The sequence below is a fragment of the Chiloscyllium plagiosum genome, unplaced genomic scaffold (assembly GCF_037043375.1).
Source record: "Chiloscyllium plagiosum isolate Xiang-an unplaced genomic scaffold, Cpla_swu_hap1 HiC_scaffold_43, whole genome shotgun sequence".
NCBI lineage: Eukaryota > Metazoa > Chordata > Chondrichthyes > Orectolobiformes > Hemiscylliidae > Chiloscyllium > Chiloscyllium plagiosum.
In genome coordinates, this window is record NW_028270181.1 from 21,792,575 (window position 1) to 21,811,559 (window position 18,985).

The 18,985-nt window shown below is 41.0% G+C and overlaps 1 protein-coding gene across 1 annotated transcript in view; it reads right to left on the minus strand.

Moving 5' to 3' along the window:
- mapk8a (mitogen-activated protein kinase 8a) overlaps positions 1–18,985 on the minus strand; it is a 120,370-nt gene that overhangs the window by 38,839 nt on the left and 62,546 nt on the right. Inside the window, exons 2-3 of the mRNA XM_087982346.1 lie at positions 8,335–8,512; positions 1,559–1,688 (exon numbers count right to left, since the gene is read on the minus strand). Coding sequence (XP_087838472.1) covers positions 1,559–1,688; positions 8,335–8,456 — 252 coding nt within the window. The 5' untranslated portion in view covers positions 8,457–8,512. The remainder of the gene's footprint in view (positions 1–1,558; positions 1,689–8,334; positions 8,513–18,985) is intronic.

The window sequence follows — 18,985 nt, forward strand, 5'->3', positions numbered from 1 at the left end:
CAATTATGCAGCTTTAGCAAGATTAAAAGCCAATTTTATGTAGCTTTAAGCAGAATTGTCCATTTGCGTCTCCTAGAAGCCATTTTGTTCTGTTGTTTGCATTAAGAAGCCTCATGTTCAATGGCAGAGGAAAGAAATTTCCAAAAGGCCCATATGAAGACTCATTGCCCTATTTTCCTTAAAGCATCCCTCTGGAAATTCCTAAATATTGGGAGATTTCAGGCCAAAAAAGTGAAATGTAATAAGTTGAAAATTTACCATGAAGGAATAGTATGCTTTCTGGCATTGAATTAATTTCTACCTGCATCAGGGCTCAAAGCTAACATCAGCACTGAAATTGCATTTTACTAATCCAGAAGGTGCAAGACAATTTGATGATTTAACACAGAAAATTGGAGATTGTGCAGATTCCAACAATTTGCATCTAGGTCCCAATCCCTTATTGGTCACTGAAACATTTAATTGCTACTTAAGTCACGAGTTAAAATGTTCAGACATGACATGATCAGTTTACTTGGCAAGAATAGGCAAGTAGTATAACACAAGTAGATATTCTGATCTTTTGCTGAATTGATCAGCAGATGGAAGTTTACCAATCATTGACTTCTATCCTAAAATGTAGGTGTCACATGAATAAGCATATTGATGAGAAAAATATTGCAAAATTTGGGTTGCAAAATCAACTTGCCAATGTTTTGTAGCCATGCAAGGAAATCTGTTTTCTTTAGAAAGGAAAGCAACTTAAAAATTAAGATTGGTTCATTGAATTCGTTGCCAAAGACAAAATCCACCAATGATGCTACTGGGAAGGAATTGAAAGAGCGTTACCAAGATTATGATTTACTCAGCAAAAATAACCCCAAATTAAAATCACTTCATGTTTCAACATCTTCCATTTGCATAGTCAAAAGACTGTGGTAAAGTGTTCAAGAAATCTTGAAATAAACCAAAAGCAAATCATAACATTTTTTGGCAACACCCATGGAGGGGCGGCACAGTGGCTCAGTGGTTAGCACTACTGCCTCACAGCACCAGGGTCCCAGGTTTGATTCCAGCCTCGGATGACTGGGTGGAGTTTGCACGTTCTCGCTGTATGTGCGTGGGTTTCCTCCAGGTGCTCCGGTTTCCTCCCACAGTCACAAAGATGTGCAGGTCAGGTGAATTGGCCATGCTAAATTGTCCGTACTGTTAGATGCATTAGTCAGAGGAAAATCGGTCTGGGTGGGTTACTCTTCGGAGGGTCGGTGTGGACTTGTTGGGCCGAAGGGCCTGTTTCCACACTGTAGAGAATCTAATCTAAACCTTAACATTGTTTGGCAATACCCGTGGAGAGAAATCAGAATTTTGGATGAAGGGTCTCTGAACCTGAAACGTTAGCTCTGCTTTCTCTCTACAGATGTTGTCAGACCTGCTAAGCTTTTTCAGGAATTTCTGTTTCCGTTTCAGATTTGCAGAATCTGTTTTTACGAAGTTTTGTTTTGTTGTTCCGAGAAGTTGGAATTACAGGATCTACCGGGCAACGAGTTACAAGATAAAATGACATCTCATAGCTGCTTACATTTTTATGGTTGACACACTTCATGAGGACTAATTCTCTGTAAGCCCTTTTTGCATGAGTTTGGTTCTGAAATGGTCGGCTGAGTTTCTTGATAGCTACATTCCTGTCCAGAACCGCATCATAGGCTGCGCTGTAAAAGGAAACACATGTCAAGGAAGAGTACATCAGAAGTGACAACACCAAAACACTCAAATCTATAAATTGTCAAACAATGTGATGTACCAACTTGAATATATTGGTGTACTAACAGATAAAAAGAATATCAAAAGTAACCACTATAAAAGAGAATAAAAATGCCACTTTACACTTAAAAATAGCTCTTCAGATACAACTTTCCCAATCATGATATACTAGAATAGCTACCAGCTGTTCTTACTGTATTTGGACACAATTATACCTTTCAGATTTGATCTGGGGACTGTTTCATCATAATTTAAATCAGATCAATTTGCGTGTTTTGGTTCAATGCTTTAAAGAATAGCATGTGCATTTGAAAGGCCTGGCCATTCTTTACAAAGGAATCTCTCATAAGATGAGTCTGCAATTGTCATTTTTTTTAAATTTAGGACCTTGGCCAGGGGAGCAACCAACCACCTCCCAGGTACTGCTAATAATAGCTTATCTATTGGGATAGTACAAATCCACATTTGGATACTGAAAATCACCTGCTAATTATTCAGCTTCTTAGAAGCTCATCTGAATAGCTATCCAGTGTGTTTTAAACACTCAAATAAACTACTGTAGGTGCGAGAGATCAGAAAAAGACAAGTGCTGGAGACATTCTGCAGCTCAGAAGACATCATTTGCGAAGAAGGGTCACTTGCACTTGAATGATCAACTCTCTCTCCAGATCTGATGGCAGTGATAGATGTGATCTATATGGACTTCAGTAAGGTGTTCGACAAGGTTCCCCATGAGAGACTGGTTAGCAAGATTAGATGGAATGGAAAACAGGGAGAACTAGCCATTTGGATACAGAACTGGCTCAAAGGTAGAAGACAGAGGGTGGTGGTGGAGGGTTGATATTCAGACTGGAGGCCTGTGATCAGTGGAGTACCGCAAGAATCGGTGCTGGGTCCACTACTTTTCACCATTTATATACATGATTTGGATGTGAGCATAAAAGGTACAGTTAGTAAATTTGCAGACGACACTAAAATTGGAGGTGTATGTACAGCGAAGAAGGTTACCTTCGAATAAAATTGGATCTTGACCAGATGGGCCGACAAGTGGCAGATGGAGTTTAAATCAGATAAATGTGAGGTGCTGCATTTTGGGAAAGCAAATCTTAGTAGGACTTATGCACTTAATGGTAAGGTCCTAGGGAGTGTTGCTGAACAAAGAGACCTTGGAGTGCAGGTTCATAGCTCCTTGAAAGTGGAGTTGCAGGTATGTAGGATAGTGAAGAAGGCGTTCAGTATGCTTACCTTTATAGATCAGAGTAGTGAGTACAGGGGTTGGGAGGTCACATTGCAGCTGTACAGGACATTGGTTAGGCCACTGTTGGAATATTGTGTGCAATTCTGGTCTCCTTCCTATTGGAAAGACGTTGTGAAGCTTAAAAGGGTTCAGAAAAGATTTACAAGGATGTTCCCAAGGTTGGAGGATTTGAGCTATAGGGAGAGGTTGAATAGGCTAGGGCTGTTTTCCTTGGAGTGTTGGAGGCTGAAGGGTGACCTTATAGAGATTTCTAAAATCATGAGAGGCATGGATAGGATAAATAGACAAAATCTCTTCACTGGGATGGGAGGAGCGCATTTAGGCTAAGAAGGGAAGGTATAAAAAGAGAGCTAACAGGCAACTTTTTCACCCAGAGGGTGGTACGTGTATGGAATGAGCTGCCAGAGGAAGTGGAGGCTAGTACAATTGTAACAGTTAAAAGGCACCTGGATGGGTATATTAATAGGAAGGGTTGAGGGATGTGGGCCAGGTGCTGGCAAGTGGGATTAGATCGAGTTGGGATATCTGGTCGGCATGGACAAGTTGGACCGAAGAGTCTGTTTCTATGCTGTACATCTCTATGACTGCCAGACTGGCTGGCTTTCTCAATCACCTTCTGGTTTTACCCCATGTTTGTCTATTTCCTACAGTGAGCGTAGGAGGCACTGTAGGTAGTTATACTGTCTACATTACATTCATAGTTACACCATTCTGAAAGAGGCACAAAAATATCTTGGACCTTGTTCTCTTAGATACAATTGATTATATAAACAAATTGGGAAGTAGGGTATGTAGCCCTACAAGGTATTTACACCCAAATTCAATAAACATTCACCTCTGCTTTTCAAGTGTCTATCCATAACTACCTTAAACAAATTCAAAGATTCTGCTTTCACCATCTTTTCAGGAAGAGAGTTCCAAAGACTCCCCCCATCATCAAAAGATTTCATCCCATTTCGGATTTAAATCAACAACACCTTATTTTGAAACAGTGACAGCTCGTTCTGGAAGCAATCCAATGTTTCAATTAACTTGTACTCTTCTAAACTGCAGTGGATACCAACCTGGGTTTGTTCAACTTTTTCCTCATTAAGCAACCTCCCTCCTTCTACATATTACATTCTGATAAATCTTCTTTGAACTGCTTCTATTGCACTCACATCCTCAGTTAAATATGGAGACTCACACTGCACAATATCCTCCAGTTATATAGTTTCACCAATACTCTACACAACTTGATTGCAAACTCCATTGTATTGAATTAACCTTGTAATGAAAAATTCAAATCAAGTCTGCCCCGATTATTTGTAGTACTTGCATATAACCTTTCATGACGCAAGCAGCAGGGCAGACGGATCCCTCAGTATATCAAAACTCTGCAGTCTCTTTCAATTTAAGTAGGCTTTCTTCTAAACATTTTTCCTGCCAAACTGGAAAATTTATATTTTCCTGACATGATATTCTACTTGCCAGATCTTTGTCCACTCACTTAACCAACGTATATCTCTTTGCAAACTTTTTTTAGACCTTCAAAACTTGCTTTCCTATTTATTTTGTTGGGGAATAAGTTGTTCAATTTGTCATCAGCAAATTTAACAACCATACCTTCCACCACTTCATCCAAAATGTATAAATTAACAAATTGTAATATAGTGTGTCCCCAACATTGACCCCTGTGACATTCAATGGATTAGATTGTTCCAACCAGAACACGATCCATTTACATCCAATTTCCTGAGAGCTGGGAAATCTTCCTTCAATGTCCATATTGCCAAAATAAACCACAACCCTCATGCTTACAATAATATTTGATGTGTACCTAATAAAATGCATTCTAGAAGCTAAGGATAGGATATCCTCAACACACGACTTCTTCAAAGTCCAATAAATTAGATCAAGATTAACTCTATATTCTGAAGAATCACATTAAATCCGATTCACTCTCCAGCGTTGATGCCAGACTGGCGTTTCTCTCGCATTTTCAGTTTTTACGATTGAAGAGTAGAGTTCAGCTGGCATGATAAATGCTGTTGAACAAATTTGGGCGACACAGTGGCTAGCACTGCTGCCTCACAGCGCCAGAGACCCAGGTTCAATTCCCGCCTCAGGCAACTGCCTGTGCGAAGTTTGCACAGTCTCGCAGTGTCTGTGTGGGTTCCCTCTGGGTGCGCCGGTTTCCTCCTACAGTCCAAAAATGTGCAGGTTAGGGGAATTGACCATGCTAAATTGCCCGTAGTGTTAGGTGAAGGGGTAAATGTAGGGGAATGGGTCTGTGTGGGTTGCTTTTCGGAGGGTCGGTGTGGACTTGTTGGGCCAAAGGCCTGTTTCCACACTAAGTAATCTAATCTAAAAAAAAATTGTTCCTTGTCACCACAATATCAACTTTTCCAGAATCACTCAGTAAATGCAGAGTGTTTACTATGCAGCATTTTACGACATTTGTAAGACTGATACTAGCTTTTCAAGCTATTTTCCAGTAGTTTCAGGTATCTTTTGATTATTAAAATTACTCCCAAGTCCTTTAAAATACACAGAGTGCCACTTTAATATGAAGGGGAGAATTTCTTTGACATTAAACCACATTTAAGTGTAAGATGACATTGCTGGAGAATACATGACCTCATCAACAACTGCTAAAATATAAACAATCCAACATCACATATTTGAGGCTAAAATTCCAAGGCATCTTCAACCAACAGTAAAAACTAGAGCTAGGTTTTCCTCGTCTTTGCAATAGAACTGTTGCTTGGTATTCACGCAGAGATGAGTTTCTAACCACAGATCTGCACTAATACTGCTGCCTTTCACAACCATTACATCTTTAAGCTTCAACTCTATCTTATCTGCTGCTGACACCTTCATCCCTGACTAGTTCAAACTCACTTGCTCAGCTTCCCAAGGTCCAACCTTATGCTCATCCCAAACTCTCCTGTCTGTTTCTCAGTTCAAGCCAAATCTCATTCCCAGATCACACAAGCTTACTGATCTTCATTAGTTAGTCAGTGAAACAATGGCACAGACATATACCCCATCACCAAACTATCCTTTATTCACTTGCGCACAGTACACAGGCTATATCCAGGAAGATAGGAATCAGTCCCCCTGAACTGAGGGGATTCTCAATCCCCTGTTCATTTTTTTTTCTAATTGGAGGGTAGGGACGAAATCAAAATAGAGTTGGAACACTTCTGTTTAATTTTTTTTTCTCCCCCACACTACCACCAATCCCCTGTTCATTTTTTTTTATAGAACAAGCAGTTGGGCAGCAAACCCTTTTATCTTTTTTTATATATTAACCCCCACACTACCACCTAAGTGCGGTAGTGCTTATTTTTAATCCCCTGTTCATTTCTTTTTTTTTTCTTTTAATCCCCACACTACTACCTAAATGCGGTAGTGCTTATTTTATCCCCAGCAATTCCTTGTTAATTTTTTTTTTTTTTCGCAGGTGTGAGACACAGTGAAAGACACAAAGTGCACCAATCTTTTAAATCCCCTGTTCATCTTAGTCACCCAGGATTTCCTGATTGGCCCAAGTTAACAACCCCAATCAAGCACCTCAGTCAATGAGGTCCACCTGGTTCCAATCACTACAGCCACCTGACAATGTCAAATCTTAGTCATTGCTTGCTTATGGCCAAACCCCTCTCAATATCTCTGTGACCTCCTCCATCCCAACAAGCCAAGACTGTTTTCATATGACTCTCGTTTCTTGCTGATCTGGTTTTAATTGTTCTACAAGGGCCATGCTTTCAAATGCATCGGCTCTGAGCTTTGAAAATCTCTCCCTAAACAATTTCCTCACCATTCTCCCTTATTTAGATTAGGTTAGATTCACTACAGTGTGGAAACAGACCCTTCAGCCCAACAAGTCCGCACTGACCCTCCGAAGAGTAACCCACCCAGACCCATTTCCCTCTGACTAATGTACCTAATGCTATGGGAAATTTAGAATAGCCAATTCACCTGACCTGCACATCTTTGGACTGTGGGAGGAAACCCACGCAGACACAGGGAGAATGTGCAAACTCCACACAGACAGTTTCCCAAGGCTGGAATTGAACCTGGGTCCCCAGTGCTGTGAGGCAGCAGTGCTAATCACTGAGCTGCCCTAATTTTAAGATTAATTTTAAATTTAAGATTTCCATTAAGGCCTACTTCCTTTAATCAAGCTTTTGGTCATCTCGCCTAATACCCTTTATAATGTGGCATCAAAAGTGTCTTTATTGGTAGAAAGCTTAGGTAATTTACTATCATTAAAGTGACAACTTATTGTTGCTGTGATGTGGGAACATCAGTTAAGAAAAGCATAAACCTAAGTAATAACAGTTGTACTTCATTGGATAGTCTTCTTCTCTGTTTGCTCCCTAGGGGTTCAGGTATGTAAATCTTTGAAGTTTGTGTGACAGGTAGACAGGGTGATGAAGGTGACACGGAGCACATTTGCCTTCATTGCTTTGAGTATAGGAGTGGATGTCATGTTGAGATTGTACAGGACATCAGTGAGGCATGTTCTGGAGTGCTGTGTGCAGTTCTGGTTACACTCCTATAGGAAAGATATTATTAAACTGGAGTGGTTCAGAACAGACTTATCAGCATGTTGCCTGGAATGGAGGGCTTTAGTTATTAAAAATAAACTGGAAAGGCTAGGACCTTTTTTTTGTTCACTGAAGGGCAGGAGGCCGAGAGGTGGCCACAGAGGTTTATAACATCATGAAGGGCATAGATAAGGCGAATGACAAGGGTCTTTTCCCGAGGGCAGGAGTTTAAAACTTGGGAGCATATTTAAGGTGAGAAGTGAAAGATTTTAAAAAGGACATGATGGGGAAACATTTTTACAGTGGTCCATGTGTAGAATGAACTGCCAGAGAAAGTGGTGGATGTAAGTGTAGTTGCAACATTTAAAAGAGATTTGGATAAGTTCATGAATAGGAAAGATTTGGAGGGATATGGGCCAAACGCAGGCAAGTGGGACTAGTTTAGTTTGGAAACATTGTCGGCTTGGACTGGTCAGACTGAAGGTTCTGTTTTCATGCTGCATGCCTATGAAGTTGCTGCTGTTTTAGAGATCTGCATTAAATACAATACTGGCTGCATCATTTCTAAGCTGAATTTTTTTCCTTTTGGTTACAGGTGTAGAGCACAGCAAGAGCAAGATACCATTGGTTGAAAGAAGAAATAAAGAATCATCAATTTATAAAAAGAGAAAATGCATAATCACATTAAGCAAACGGTCGATATACAGATTTGTATTAAAGACTACAGCTACACTATCCAGAATGCAACTGTTTTGGCCTTGCTGTGTTTGAATGTAGATGTCAAAACTGCTAACTCACCAAACAATTCCCTGTGCTCCCGAACCGATGGGTTTCAAGTTCTGATAGCGCTTCAGCACTGTGAACGTTGAATCCCCCACCTCTACGCTGTAGAATTGGATGTCACGTTTGTTTCTGTTCATGTTGTTGGAATTGGTTTGACAATATGCATTCACGTACAACTGCTTCCCTCCTCAACCTGCAGGATTTAAAACAAGAAAATGCTTAAAAGTATATGCAAAATGTTTGAAGTGAGAAAAATAATTATAATTGATCAAATATCACAGTTGATATGGACTGCTTGCAAACCCTAAGGCAAATTTACAGTATTTACTGCTGATATCAGAAAGCTTTGGAGCACTTCTGAAATATTAAAGTTTCTTTAGGCTTGTAATGTAAAGAGCTATGCTACTTTTGAAAACACTCTTGTACTAGACAATTGCCAGCTGGTTGCAAGTTTAAAAACTTTGAATAGGAAACAGTAATTTTTTCTGTCTTTTTCAAATCATCAGCTCTTGATTAAATCCGCAGCGTAAACCACAAAGTCCAGAAACTTCACAGCAGACCAGGGCTGGTCAAAGAATCTGAAAGTGTTGCAGGGTGTTATTAAGCAACAATGAACCAGCACTCCAAGGTCTCTTAGTTCCTTGAAAGTAGAGTTGCAGGTGGATACGATAGTGTAGAAGGTATTTGGTATGCTTTCCTTTATTGGTCAGAGCACTGAGTACCGGAGTTGGGAGGTCACACTGTGGCTGTACAGGACATTGGTTAGGCCACTGCTGGAACATTGCATGCAATTCTGGTCTCCTTCCTATCGGAAAGATGTTGTGACACTTGAAAGAGTACCGAAAAGATTTACAAGGATGTTGCCAGGATTGGAGGACTTGAGCTATAGGGAGAGGCTGAACAGGCTGGGGCTGTTTTCCCTGGAGCGTCAGAGGCTGAGGGGTGACGTTATAGAGGTTTATAAAATCAAGAGGGGCTTGGATATGGTAAATAGACAAGGTCTTTTCCCTGGGGTCGGGGAGTCCAGAACTAGAGGGCATAGGTTTAGGGTGAGAGGGGAAATATATTAAAAAGGGACTTGAGGGGCAACTTTTATATGCAGAGGGTGATACATGAATTGAATAAGCTGCCACAATTACAGCATTTAAAACATCTGGATGGGTACATGAATAGGAAGGGTTTGAAGGAATATGGGCCGGCTGCTGGCAAATGGGACCAGATTAGGTTAGAATATCTGATTGGCATAGACAAGTTCGACCGAAGGGTCTGTTTCCGTGTTATACATCTCTAGGACTCTATTCCACATAAAGCAACATCAATTTTACAAACAAGCTGAATGATGGTGAATAATCTTCACTATGAATAAAGTGATCTGATTAATTTACATTTTAAAAAACTGAATAAACTACATAAGCATACAGAGGTTAGTCAGCTGCTGACATATACAAGGGACAGGAGTAGGCCATTCAATAAGATCACACCTATAAGACCATAAGAAATAGGAGTGGAAGAAAGACCAGTCGGCCCATCAAGTCCACTCCACCATTCAATCATGGCTGATGGGCATTTCAGCACCACTTACCCGCACTTTCCCCTTATCCCTTAATTCCTTGTGAGATTAAGGATTTATCAATCTCTTGAAGACACCCAACGTCTCAGCCACCACTGCGCTCCTTGGCAGTGCATTCCACAGGCCCACCACTCTCTGGCTGAAGAAATGTCTCTCATTGCTGAACTAAATTGACCCCCTCTAATTCTAAGCCTGTGCCCACGGGTCATAGTATCCCTGCCTGACTGAAACAATTTCCCAGGTGTCAACCCTTTCTAAGCCAAGCATTCTCTTGTAAGCTTCTATTAGATCTCCCCTCAACCTTCTAAACTCTAATGAATACAATCCCAGCCATTCATCGTGTGTTAGGCCTACCATTCCAGGGATCATCAGTGTGAATCTCCAATGGACACGCTCCAGTGCCAGTATGTCCTTCCTGGAGGTGTGGGACCCAAAACTGGACACAGTATTCTAAATGGGGCCTAACCAGAGCTTTATAAAGTCTCAGTAGCACATCACTGCTTTTACATTCCAACCCTCGAGATAAATGACAACATTACATTCGCTTTCTTAACCATGGACTCAACCTGCAAGTCAACCTTTACAGAATCCTGCACTAGCACTCCCAGATCCCTTTGTACTTCGGCTTTATGAATTTTCTCACCTTTTATAAAATAGTCCTTGCCTGTGTTCTTTTGTCCAAAGTGCAAGACCTGATTCGATTCAAACCTCAACTCGACATTCCTGCAAAACCCTGATAAATCTTTCAACCCCTTGGTCATCAAAAATCCATTTACCTCAGTCTTAAAATCATTGTAAGATTCTGCATCCACTATCTTTTGAGGAAGTCTCTCAGCCCTCAGAAAACAAACTGTTTTAAAGGAGTGTCTCTATATTTTTAAACTTTGATCCAGAGTTTTGATAAAGCAACTGAAAATCGAGGCAACTCTATAACTCCCACAAAACTTGCATGCTCCTTGCTTTGAAATACTTGTAGGTAAAAGCAATGACTGCAGATGCTGGAAACCAGAGTCTAGATTAGAGTGGTGCTGGAAAAGCACAACAGTTCAGGCAGCATCCGACGAGCAGTAAAATCGACATTTTGGGCCAAAGCCCTTCATCAGGAATACTTGTAGGTACCGACATAACTGTTAAAAGGAATGGTCTCATGCGTAAAAGCATTTGTTGGAATTAAAACAATGCATAATCCTCATATCACCAGGTGCACTTCCAACTGCTTCAAAATCTCATGGATCTCAGGAGAGAAACACTCACATTGTACAGCCAATTAATGAAATAACTCAATCATAGAATGCCAAGAGTGTGGAACCTGGCTGGCTACTTTTGTATAAATCGCGTCGGTGCAACTAAGAGACTTTTATCCCTTTCCAGGTAGGGAAGGCTCACAGAGGACAAACCAACCATTACAATCTATAACAGAAAGAAATTGCTGGAAAAGCTCAGCAGGCCCAGCTGAATCTGTGGTGATTCTTCTGCAGAAGCAAGATCACGGAATCCGAAATGTTGGTTCTGGTTTCTCTCCATGGATGCTACATGCCTCCGAGATTTTCCAGTAATTTCTGCTTTTGTTTCGGATTTCCAGCATCCACAGTTCTTTCAGTTTTGTTACAACATAAAAATGTTTGTGTTTACAAGTTTTTTAAAAATCACACAACAATAGACCATAGGTGCAGGAGTACGCCATTCGGCCCTTCAAGCCAGCACTATTATTCATTATGATCATGGCTGATCATCCACAAGCAGTATCCTGTTCCTGCCTTATCCCCATAACCCTTGATTCCACTATCTCTAAGAGCTCTATCCATCTGTTTCTTGAAAGTATCCAGAGACTTGGCCTCTACTGCCTTCTGGGGCAGAGCATTCCATACATCCACTACTCTCTGGGTGAAGAGGTTTCCCCTCAACTCTGTTCTAAATGGCCTGCCCCTTATTTTTAAACTGTGTCCACTGGTTCGGGACTCACCTATCAGCGGAAACATGCTTCCTGCCTCTAGAGTGTCCAATCCATTAACAATTTTTTACGTCTCAATCAGATCCCCTCTCATCCTTCTAAATTCAAGTGTATACAAGCCCAGTCGCTCCAATCTTTCAACGTATGATAGTCCCGCCATTCCGGGAATTGGCCTCGTGAATTCCCTGCACTCCCTCAACAGCCAGAATGTCCTTTCTCAAATTTGGAGACCAGAACTGCAGGTTAGTCCAACAGGTTTATTTGGAAGTACAAGCTTTCCGAGTGTTCTCCTTCCACAGGTAGCTAGTGGGACAGGATCATATTACACTATAGATTCTGTGTCCTGCGATCCTGCCCCACTAGCTACCCCTGACGAAGGAGCAGTGCTCCAAAAGCTAGTGCTTCCAAATAAATTTGTTGGATTATAACCTGTTGATTTTTTAAACTTTGTCCATCTCAGTCCAACACTGGTATCTCCACGCCTCGTTTAAAAGACAGCCCTTCTGACCTAAAATGCTGCTGTGATCACTTGAAAAGCTGAAGCAATTCAGAATATATAAAAGCCAAACAGCCAGCTCAAATTACCACTTTAAAGCACCAAAACTCAAAAGGTGAAGAAATCTGCAACTCTCATTTCTCTCACACTTGCGTAACTTCGTATGTCGAAGACGAAAGTTACCTACAGAGTATTCAGTTTGGAAAAGACAACAGAGCTAGACTGGGGTTATACAAACACCAGATTTCAGTACTTCTGAACAGAAAAACAGAGAAAGCAGCATGAACTGAAAAGAGCAGGGATACTGAAAGCTCTTTTCTTTCTCTTTCACACATACACCTCCATCAAACAGCACCAATGACAAAAGCTTGGATAATTCCACAAGACATCAAGAGTATCTGCAAATTCAAATAAACAGGATAGCAGGAAGGACTTGTGTTTCACACTCAACTCAAAGATGAAAAATAACTAAGCTGTAACTGTCCTCGGCTTCATTTTACCTGCATGAGGTATAAACAAGTTGGGGGGGGGGGCAGTGATGGGAATGCTTCGTACCCAAGTTAGTGTGTTTGTTTAATTCATTAAAATTTCTTTCCAGGCAATAAAACACCATTTTCTCTTTGCAGAAACCCTTGGAATTGGTTCTCCTTCCTTATCGATTTCATTACATTTAACAAAGTGATAGCTGCGTGCTTAATTTTTAAAATTCCTTTTTTTTTGTTCCGACTGACAAGAGGGGATATTTTTTAAAAAGCGAGAGCGGTCATCCCTCCTCACCTTACTGTAACATGACAAAATAAAAGCAAACAGAACTGAAGGCTAAGTTGGTGTGAGCTTTGAGGGCCTATTGCTAGGATTCAGGTGCCACGTCGGGCCTGCAGGCTACAGAGATATAAAGGGAGACAGTGAGGTCTGCAGATGCTGGAGATCAGAGTTGAGTGTGTGTTGCTGGGAAAGCACAGCAGGTCAGGCAGCATCTGAGGAGCAGGAAAATCAACGTTTCGGGCCAGAGCCCTTCTTCCTGCTGTGCTTTTCCAGCAATACACACTCTACAGAGAGTTATAAACACCAGCTCCAATGGGGAAGATGGAGAAACATTCCTATAATAGGAAATAGCCAGCACAGATTTAAGAAGAACTTTTTTTGACAAATCTGAACATTCAAGGAGAGTAGATATTAAACCTGAATGGGAAGATGTTTCCTTTTTGCAGAATCCCCTTTGATTAATATCTCCATCACAAACCAATTTACTCATTCTCCTTTAATAGGGTTCTGATGCAACGCAAAATAAAGCAAGACTGCCAAGTCAAAAGTGCAAATGAACGGAAGCTTTCACTTAGGAATTTGACAAGAATGGAATTCATACTGTGCACTTGCGTTTGGGCTGAACCACACCTCTTTATGATCACCCACAGGAGGCAGATTGATCTTCTGTCAATCCCATGTAGATAACCATCACCGTATAATTAAACCTTGCAGTTGCACCACCATCTACACCTTCTGCACAATTTCCATTTCAAAGGGGAAGCTCAGGTCTCAGAGATTGTGATCCAGGTCACGTACCTTTTTCTCTTATAAATCAGATTGAAAACCTTTTCAGGGATAACCATTTTGCTTGGAGAGAGACTGGGACTGTTTGCAATGTAAATCCCCTCTAATGCCTCTCAGCTTATTTTCTGGCTCATGTCTTCAGTGCACACTTTCCAGTTCATTCTGTACATGTCATTTTTGTCAGACAATTTTGCCTGGGATAATAAATCAAAAAGAAAAGTTCAAATATATCTGCGGAATTTCAGGTGTGCATTGCAATCAGCTGATCAAAGCTCACTTATAACCAGTTGATTTTACGCAAAACCTTTTTCTAAAGTCCAGCAAGACAAACAGAACTAAAAAGACCACAGAGTTCCCTTGATTTAGTTAGTCAGTTTTTATTAATTCATTCACAGGATGTTGGCAAGGCCAGCACTTAATGCCCATCTGTAATGACCCTCAAGAAGGTCTGTGTTGTGTAGGTACATGGTCAGTGCAGTTAGGGAGGGAGTTTCAGGATTTTGACCCAACAGTGAAGGAATGGCAATATAATTTCAAGTCAGGGTGTTGAGGGTGGTGGTACTCCTATGTATTGTCCTTCTAGATGCTAACGGTCACCAGTTTAGAAAGTGATGTCTCAAGGAGTCTTGGTGAGTTGTCACAGTGTCCATTGTAGATGGTATATATTACTGACAATAGTGGAGTGTTTTTCCATTGATTTTCAATTATTCCAGTTTTGCCAGGGCTCCTTGATGCCATTGTTAGTCAAATATTATCTTGAAGTCAAAAGCAGTCATACTCACTTCCCTCGAGTTCACTGTTCTTGTCCACGTTTACTCCAAGGCTGTGATAAGGTCAGAGTCCAAACGGGCCGTGTGGAACCCAAACACTAGCATCAGTGATCAGGTTATTAGTGTGCAAGTGCCACTTGACAGTGCTGTCAATGACACATTCCATCACTTCACTGATGGCCGAGAGTAGACTGACGGGACAGTAACTGACCAGGTTGGATGTGTCTACATTTTTGGGAAGAGGACATACAGATTTTTTAATATTGCCAGCTTGACTTAGCATCAAGGAATGGAGCACAAATCCTCCTTACTACTTCCAGAATGTGGTTAGAATCTATATTGCCTTTGCAAAATCCAGTGCCGTCAGATATTTCTCGATAGGGCACGGAGGAAATCAAATTGGCTACAACATTGGGGGTTTCAGGAGGCAGTTGAGATTGATTGTCCGTAGACTTCTCTAACTCCTGATGCTGCCTGGCCTGCTGTGTTCTGTCAGCCTCCTGTTTCTCTACATTAGGAACCTCACGGCGACGACCAATGCAAATGTTTAAACCTCATCTTTTGCACTGATGTGCTGGGCTCCGCTATCATCAAGGATGGAGACATTTGTAGAGCTCCCTCCAGTGAGCTGTTCAATTGTCCAATGCTATTCATGACTGGACTTAGCAGGTCTGCAGAGCTTATATCTGATCAGTTGGCTGTGAAATCGCTTTATTCTGTATATTTTATACTGCTTCACCTGCTTGGTATGCAAGTAGTCCCATTTTGTAGTCTTCGATAATAGTGTAAGGTATTTTCTAGCCAGAATGCAGAATACTCTCATGTTAGCTATTTTAATTGGGCATCAGTGACTGTGAGGGAACTGCAAAATTATATGCTTTCAGCAGCAGCTGCATCATTTACAATAACAGCCCATTTGAACAGTACCTCACTGTCATTTGAACAGTATTAATCCAACATGCAAGGCTTTGCTACCTGAATGAATTACAATATAGAATAAAAGACCAGTTAAGAATATCCATGTGCACGTCTTTATCCACATGTGGAAGAGCTATTCATACCTAATTTTGACATCACAATTTTTAAATGATTACACATTGAAACTTAAGCTTGTCCAGAAAAATGCCAAAATTATTTTTTTTTAATTAAATTTGCAAGCGTCAAATGAAAATTATTATAAAATTTTAACTCCATCCATGACCTGATCCAATCACTAACCTATAAGTCATCAAGCCAGGCCCATAACACAGCATGCAGATGACTACAAATTATTGACAAATAAATCCTACTGTTTTAATGAGATATTCCATGATGTAAGAGAGAGACAACAAATATATTAGCAATCCCGATTGTTGGGGAAAAAAAAAAATCGGAAGAAATCATATTCCAGAATCTCCTTTCAACTGCTGTCCTTTCCCAGTCTATTCATCTTCCTAATGTTTGACCATGGTATAACACAGATGTCAAGGAGAAAATGTAAATTACTTTTATGTAGGATATTAGTATAGTCATTTAATAAAATAGATCTCCAAACTCCACATCATGAAACAGATCTCAGCAAATTACTGAATGACCTCTATTGGTTTGTTACAGCAATTAAAACAGCTTATGGACAATAAAATGAGATTGACATTTATATTTAAGCAGTTAATGAACTGAGCAAAACATTAAGCAGCTGCTCTAAACCCAAGCGACTGCACAAAACATGACCATTCAAGGTTATGCCTACTTGTTAGTTACTGCAATTTACACTCAGCTAAGACAGCACTGTACTCGATTCCTGTTGCCATCACTACTGTTGGTTTGCTGTGCTTGATTACATTCTATTGCGATGTTTCTCATTAATGAGTGGAAATCTTCATCAGTTACTTGCAAATGTAAAAAGAAACTTCCTTTATCTATTGTACAAAGTTAAAAATTTCACAACACCAGGTTATCGTCCTGATGAAGGAGCAGCCCTCCGAAAGCTAGTGCTTCCAATTAAACCTGTTGGACTATAACCTGGTGTTATGTAGTTTTTAACATTCAAACAGGGCAGTGCCCTTCAAACAGAGATTTCACCGATAATGAACAGCTTCAGCAACGCCTGCTAGACTCTGTAGTCTACTCAGGTCAAAGCACTGGACCTTTAGATGCATGAATGTAATTCTGCCATCACGCTTGCACAGGACTGTGATGGGATACTCTTCACTTGCCTGAATAAGTGCAGCTTCAACAACACAAGCTGCAGGACACCATCCAGACCAAAGTAGCTCCGTGAACGTTCACCACTTCCACAAACATTTACCCCCTGCATCCACGGTCAAAAAAAACGTTTTTCTATAATCTAATATACTGGAAAAAAGACCAGAGCAATTTCCAAGTAAAGGCATACCATGGAATAAGATAAAAGAAAGCAAGTCTTAGACATGTTGCGACTTCCATCTTAGGGCAGCAAGGTGGCTGAGTGGTTAGCACTGCTGCCTCATGGCGCCAGGGACCCAGGTTCGATTCCAACCACGGGTGACCAGCTGTGCGGAGTTTCTTCCGACATTCCAAAGATGTGCAGACTATTGCTTACAGTATCCAAGAATGTGCAGGCTGGGCAGATTAACCATGGGGAATGAGGATCACATAGATATAGTTAGGGGGTGGGTCTGGGTGGGACGCTCTTTGGAGGGTCAGTGTGAACTTGATAGGCTGAATGGCCTTCTTTCACACTGTAGGGATTCTAGGATTAAAATATATGGTGTACAAAGGAGATCAAATGTTAAAACAGAAGAATTTGAGGAAAGTCAAGCTTGAAGATAATTACAGTAATTGTAGAAGTGCCTTGGTAATACTGTAGAAGGTATCTAGCTGCTGAAGCACCAGAAATAAAACTGGAAGCAGTGTTCAGGATCAAAGAATGGAGGCCACTCCCTCCAAATATGTAGCTTGAAAGGGAAATGGGCCTAGGTTAGGATGTAAAGTTTAAACAGGGGCCAACTGATAGACTCCACATTAAAATATAGAAAGGTCGGTTTTAAATTGAGGATAAAGGAATGATTTGGAGATGCTGGTCTTAGACTGGTTATAGTCAAACAGGTTAAGTTGGACACACTTGCTTTTGGGTGCTGCTCCCTCACCAGGTGGTTGTCCAGCTGTATGTATATCAGTTAAATGGTTCATAATTGTATAATAAAAGTATATCAGAATGTTATCAATAAAAGTCAGGTGGGGCTTGTATAGAAACCTGGCGCCTGTTAGAGATGTGCACCCCTTGCAGGAAAACAAGCTAGCTATTTGGGGAAAATAAGAGACAACCACAACATGGCATCATCATGGTTGGTTTTGAGAAAGAAAGAAAGATGGAAAGCTGCACTGTAGGGGAAGAACCAAGATTGAGATTGCAGTGGTAGAACATATTCTCAGGGAATTTCCCTTTGCTTTGAGTTAACACAGGCCAAACTCAAAGCAAGCAAGATATGAGTAACTACAGTGAGGTAGTCCAGTGGCATTGAGTACTGTAGCTTTTCATTTCTACTATATACAACTGATACAGTAAAACAAAACGAGATGGCATTCCTTCAGGACCAAGGGTGCTACATGGACAGCATCAATTACACAATCGTACATGGGCATAAAGTGCATAAGAAGCTCAAGTTACAGTGTAATCAAAGAATGATAAATAATTGACACTTTTCTAGCTGCAATTCAAAGTTGTGCAAAGAAGTTCAGATGGGAGAGAGTCCGATCATACTGTGTTCAGGAGCCTGATGGCTTGGAGGAAGAAACTGTCGCACAGTCTGGCCGTGAGAGACTGAATGCTCCGGTATCTTCAGCCAGATGGCAGGAGGGAGAAGAGTTTGAGTGAGGGGTGTGTGGGTCTTTAACAACACTCTTGAGCCTTTTGGATGCAGCGTGTGGTGTAATATTAAAATATTAGAAGGGAAGACATTCGCTGCAGAGGAATGAACAGGAATCATGAGGGAGCTAACGCTAGCCGTTTTGAATAGTCATAGAGATGTACAGCAGACCCTTCGGTCCAACCTGTCCATGCCGACCAGATATCCCAACCCAATCTATTCCCACCTGTCAGTACCTGGCCCATATCTCTCCAAACCCTTCCTATTCATATATCCATCCTGATGTCTCTTAACTGTTGCAATTGTACCAGCCTCCACCACTTCCTCTGGCAGCCCATTCCATACACGTACCACCTTCTGTGTGAAAACGTTGCCCCATAGATCTCTTTCCCTTCTCACCCTAAACCTATGCCCTCTATTTCTGGACTCCCTGACCCCAGGGAAAAGACTTTGCCTATTGACCCTGGATTCGTGATCAGATGACAGAGTGCATGTCACTCG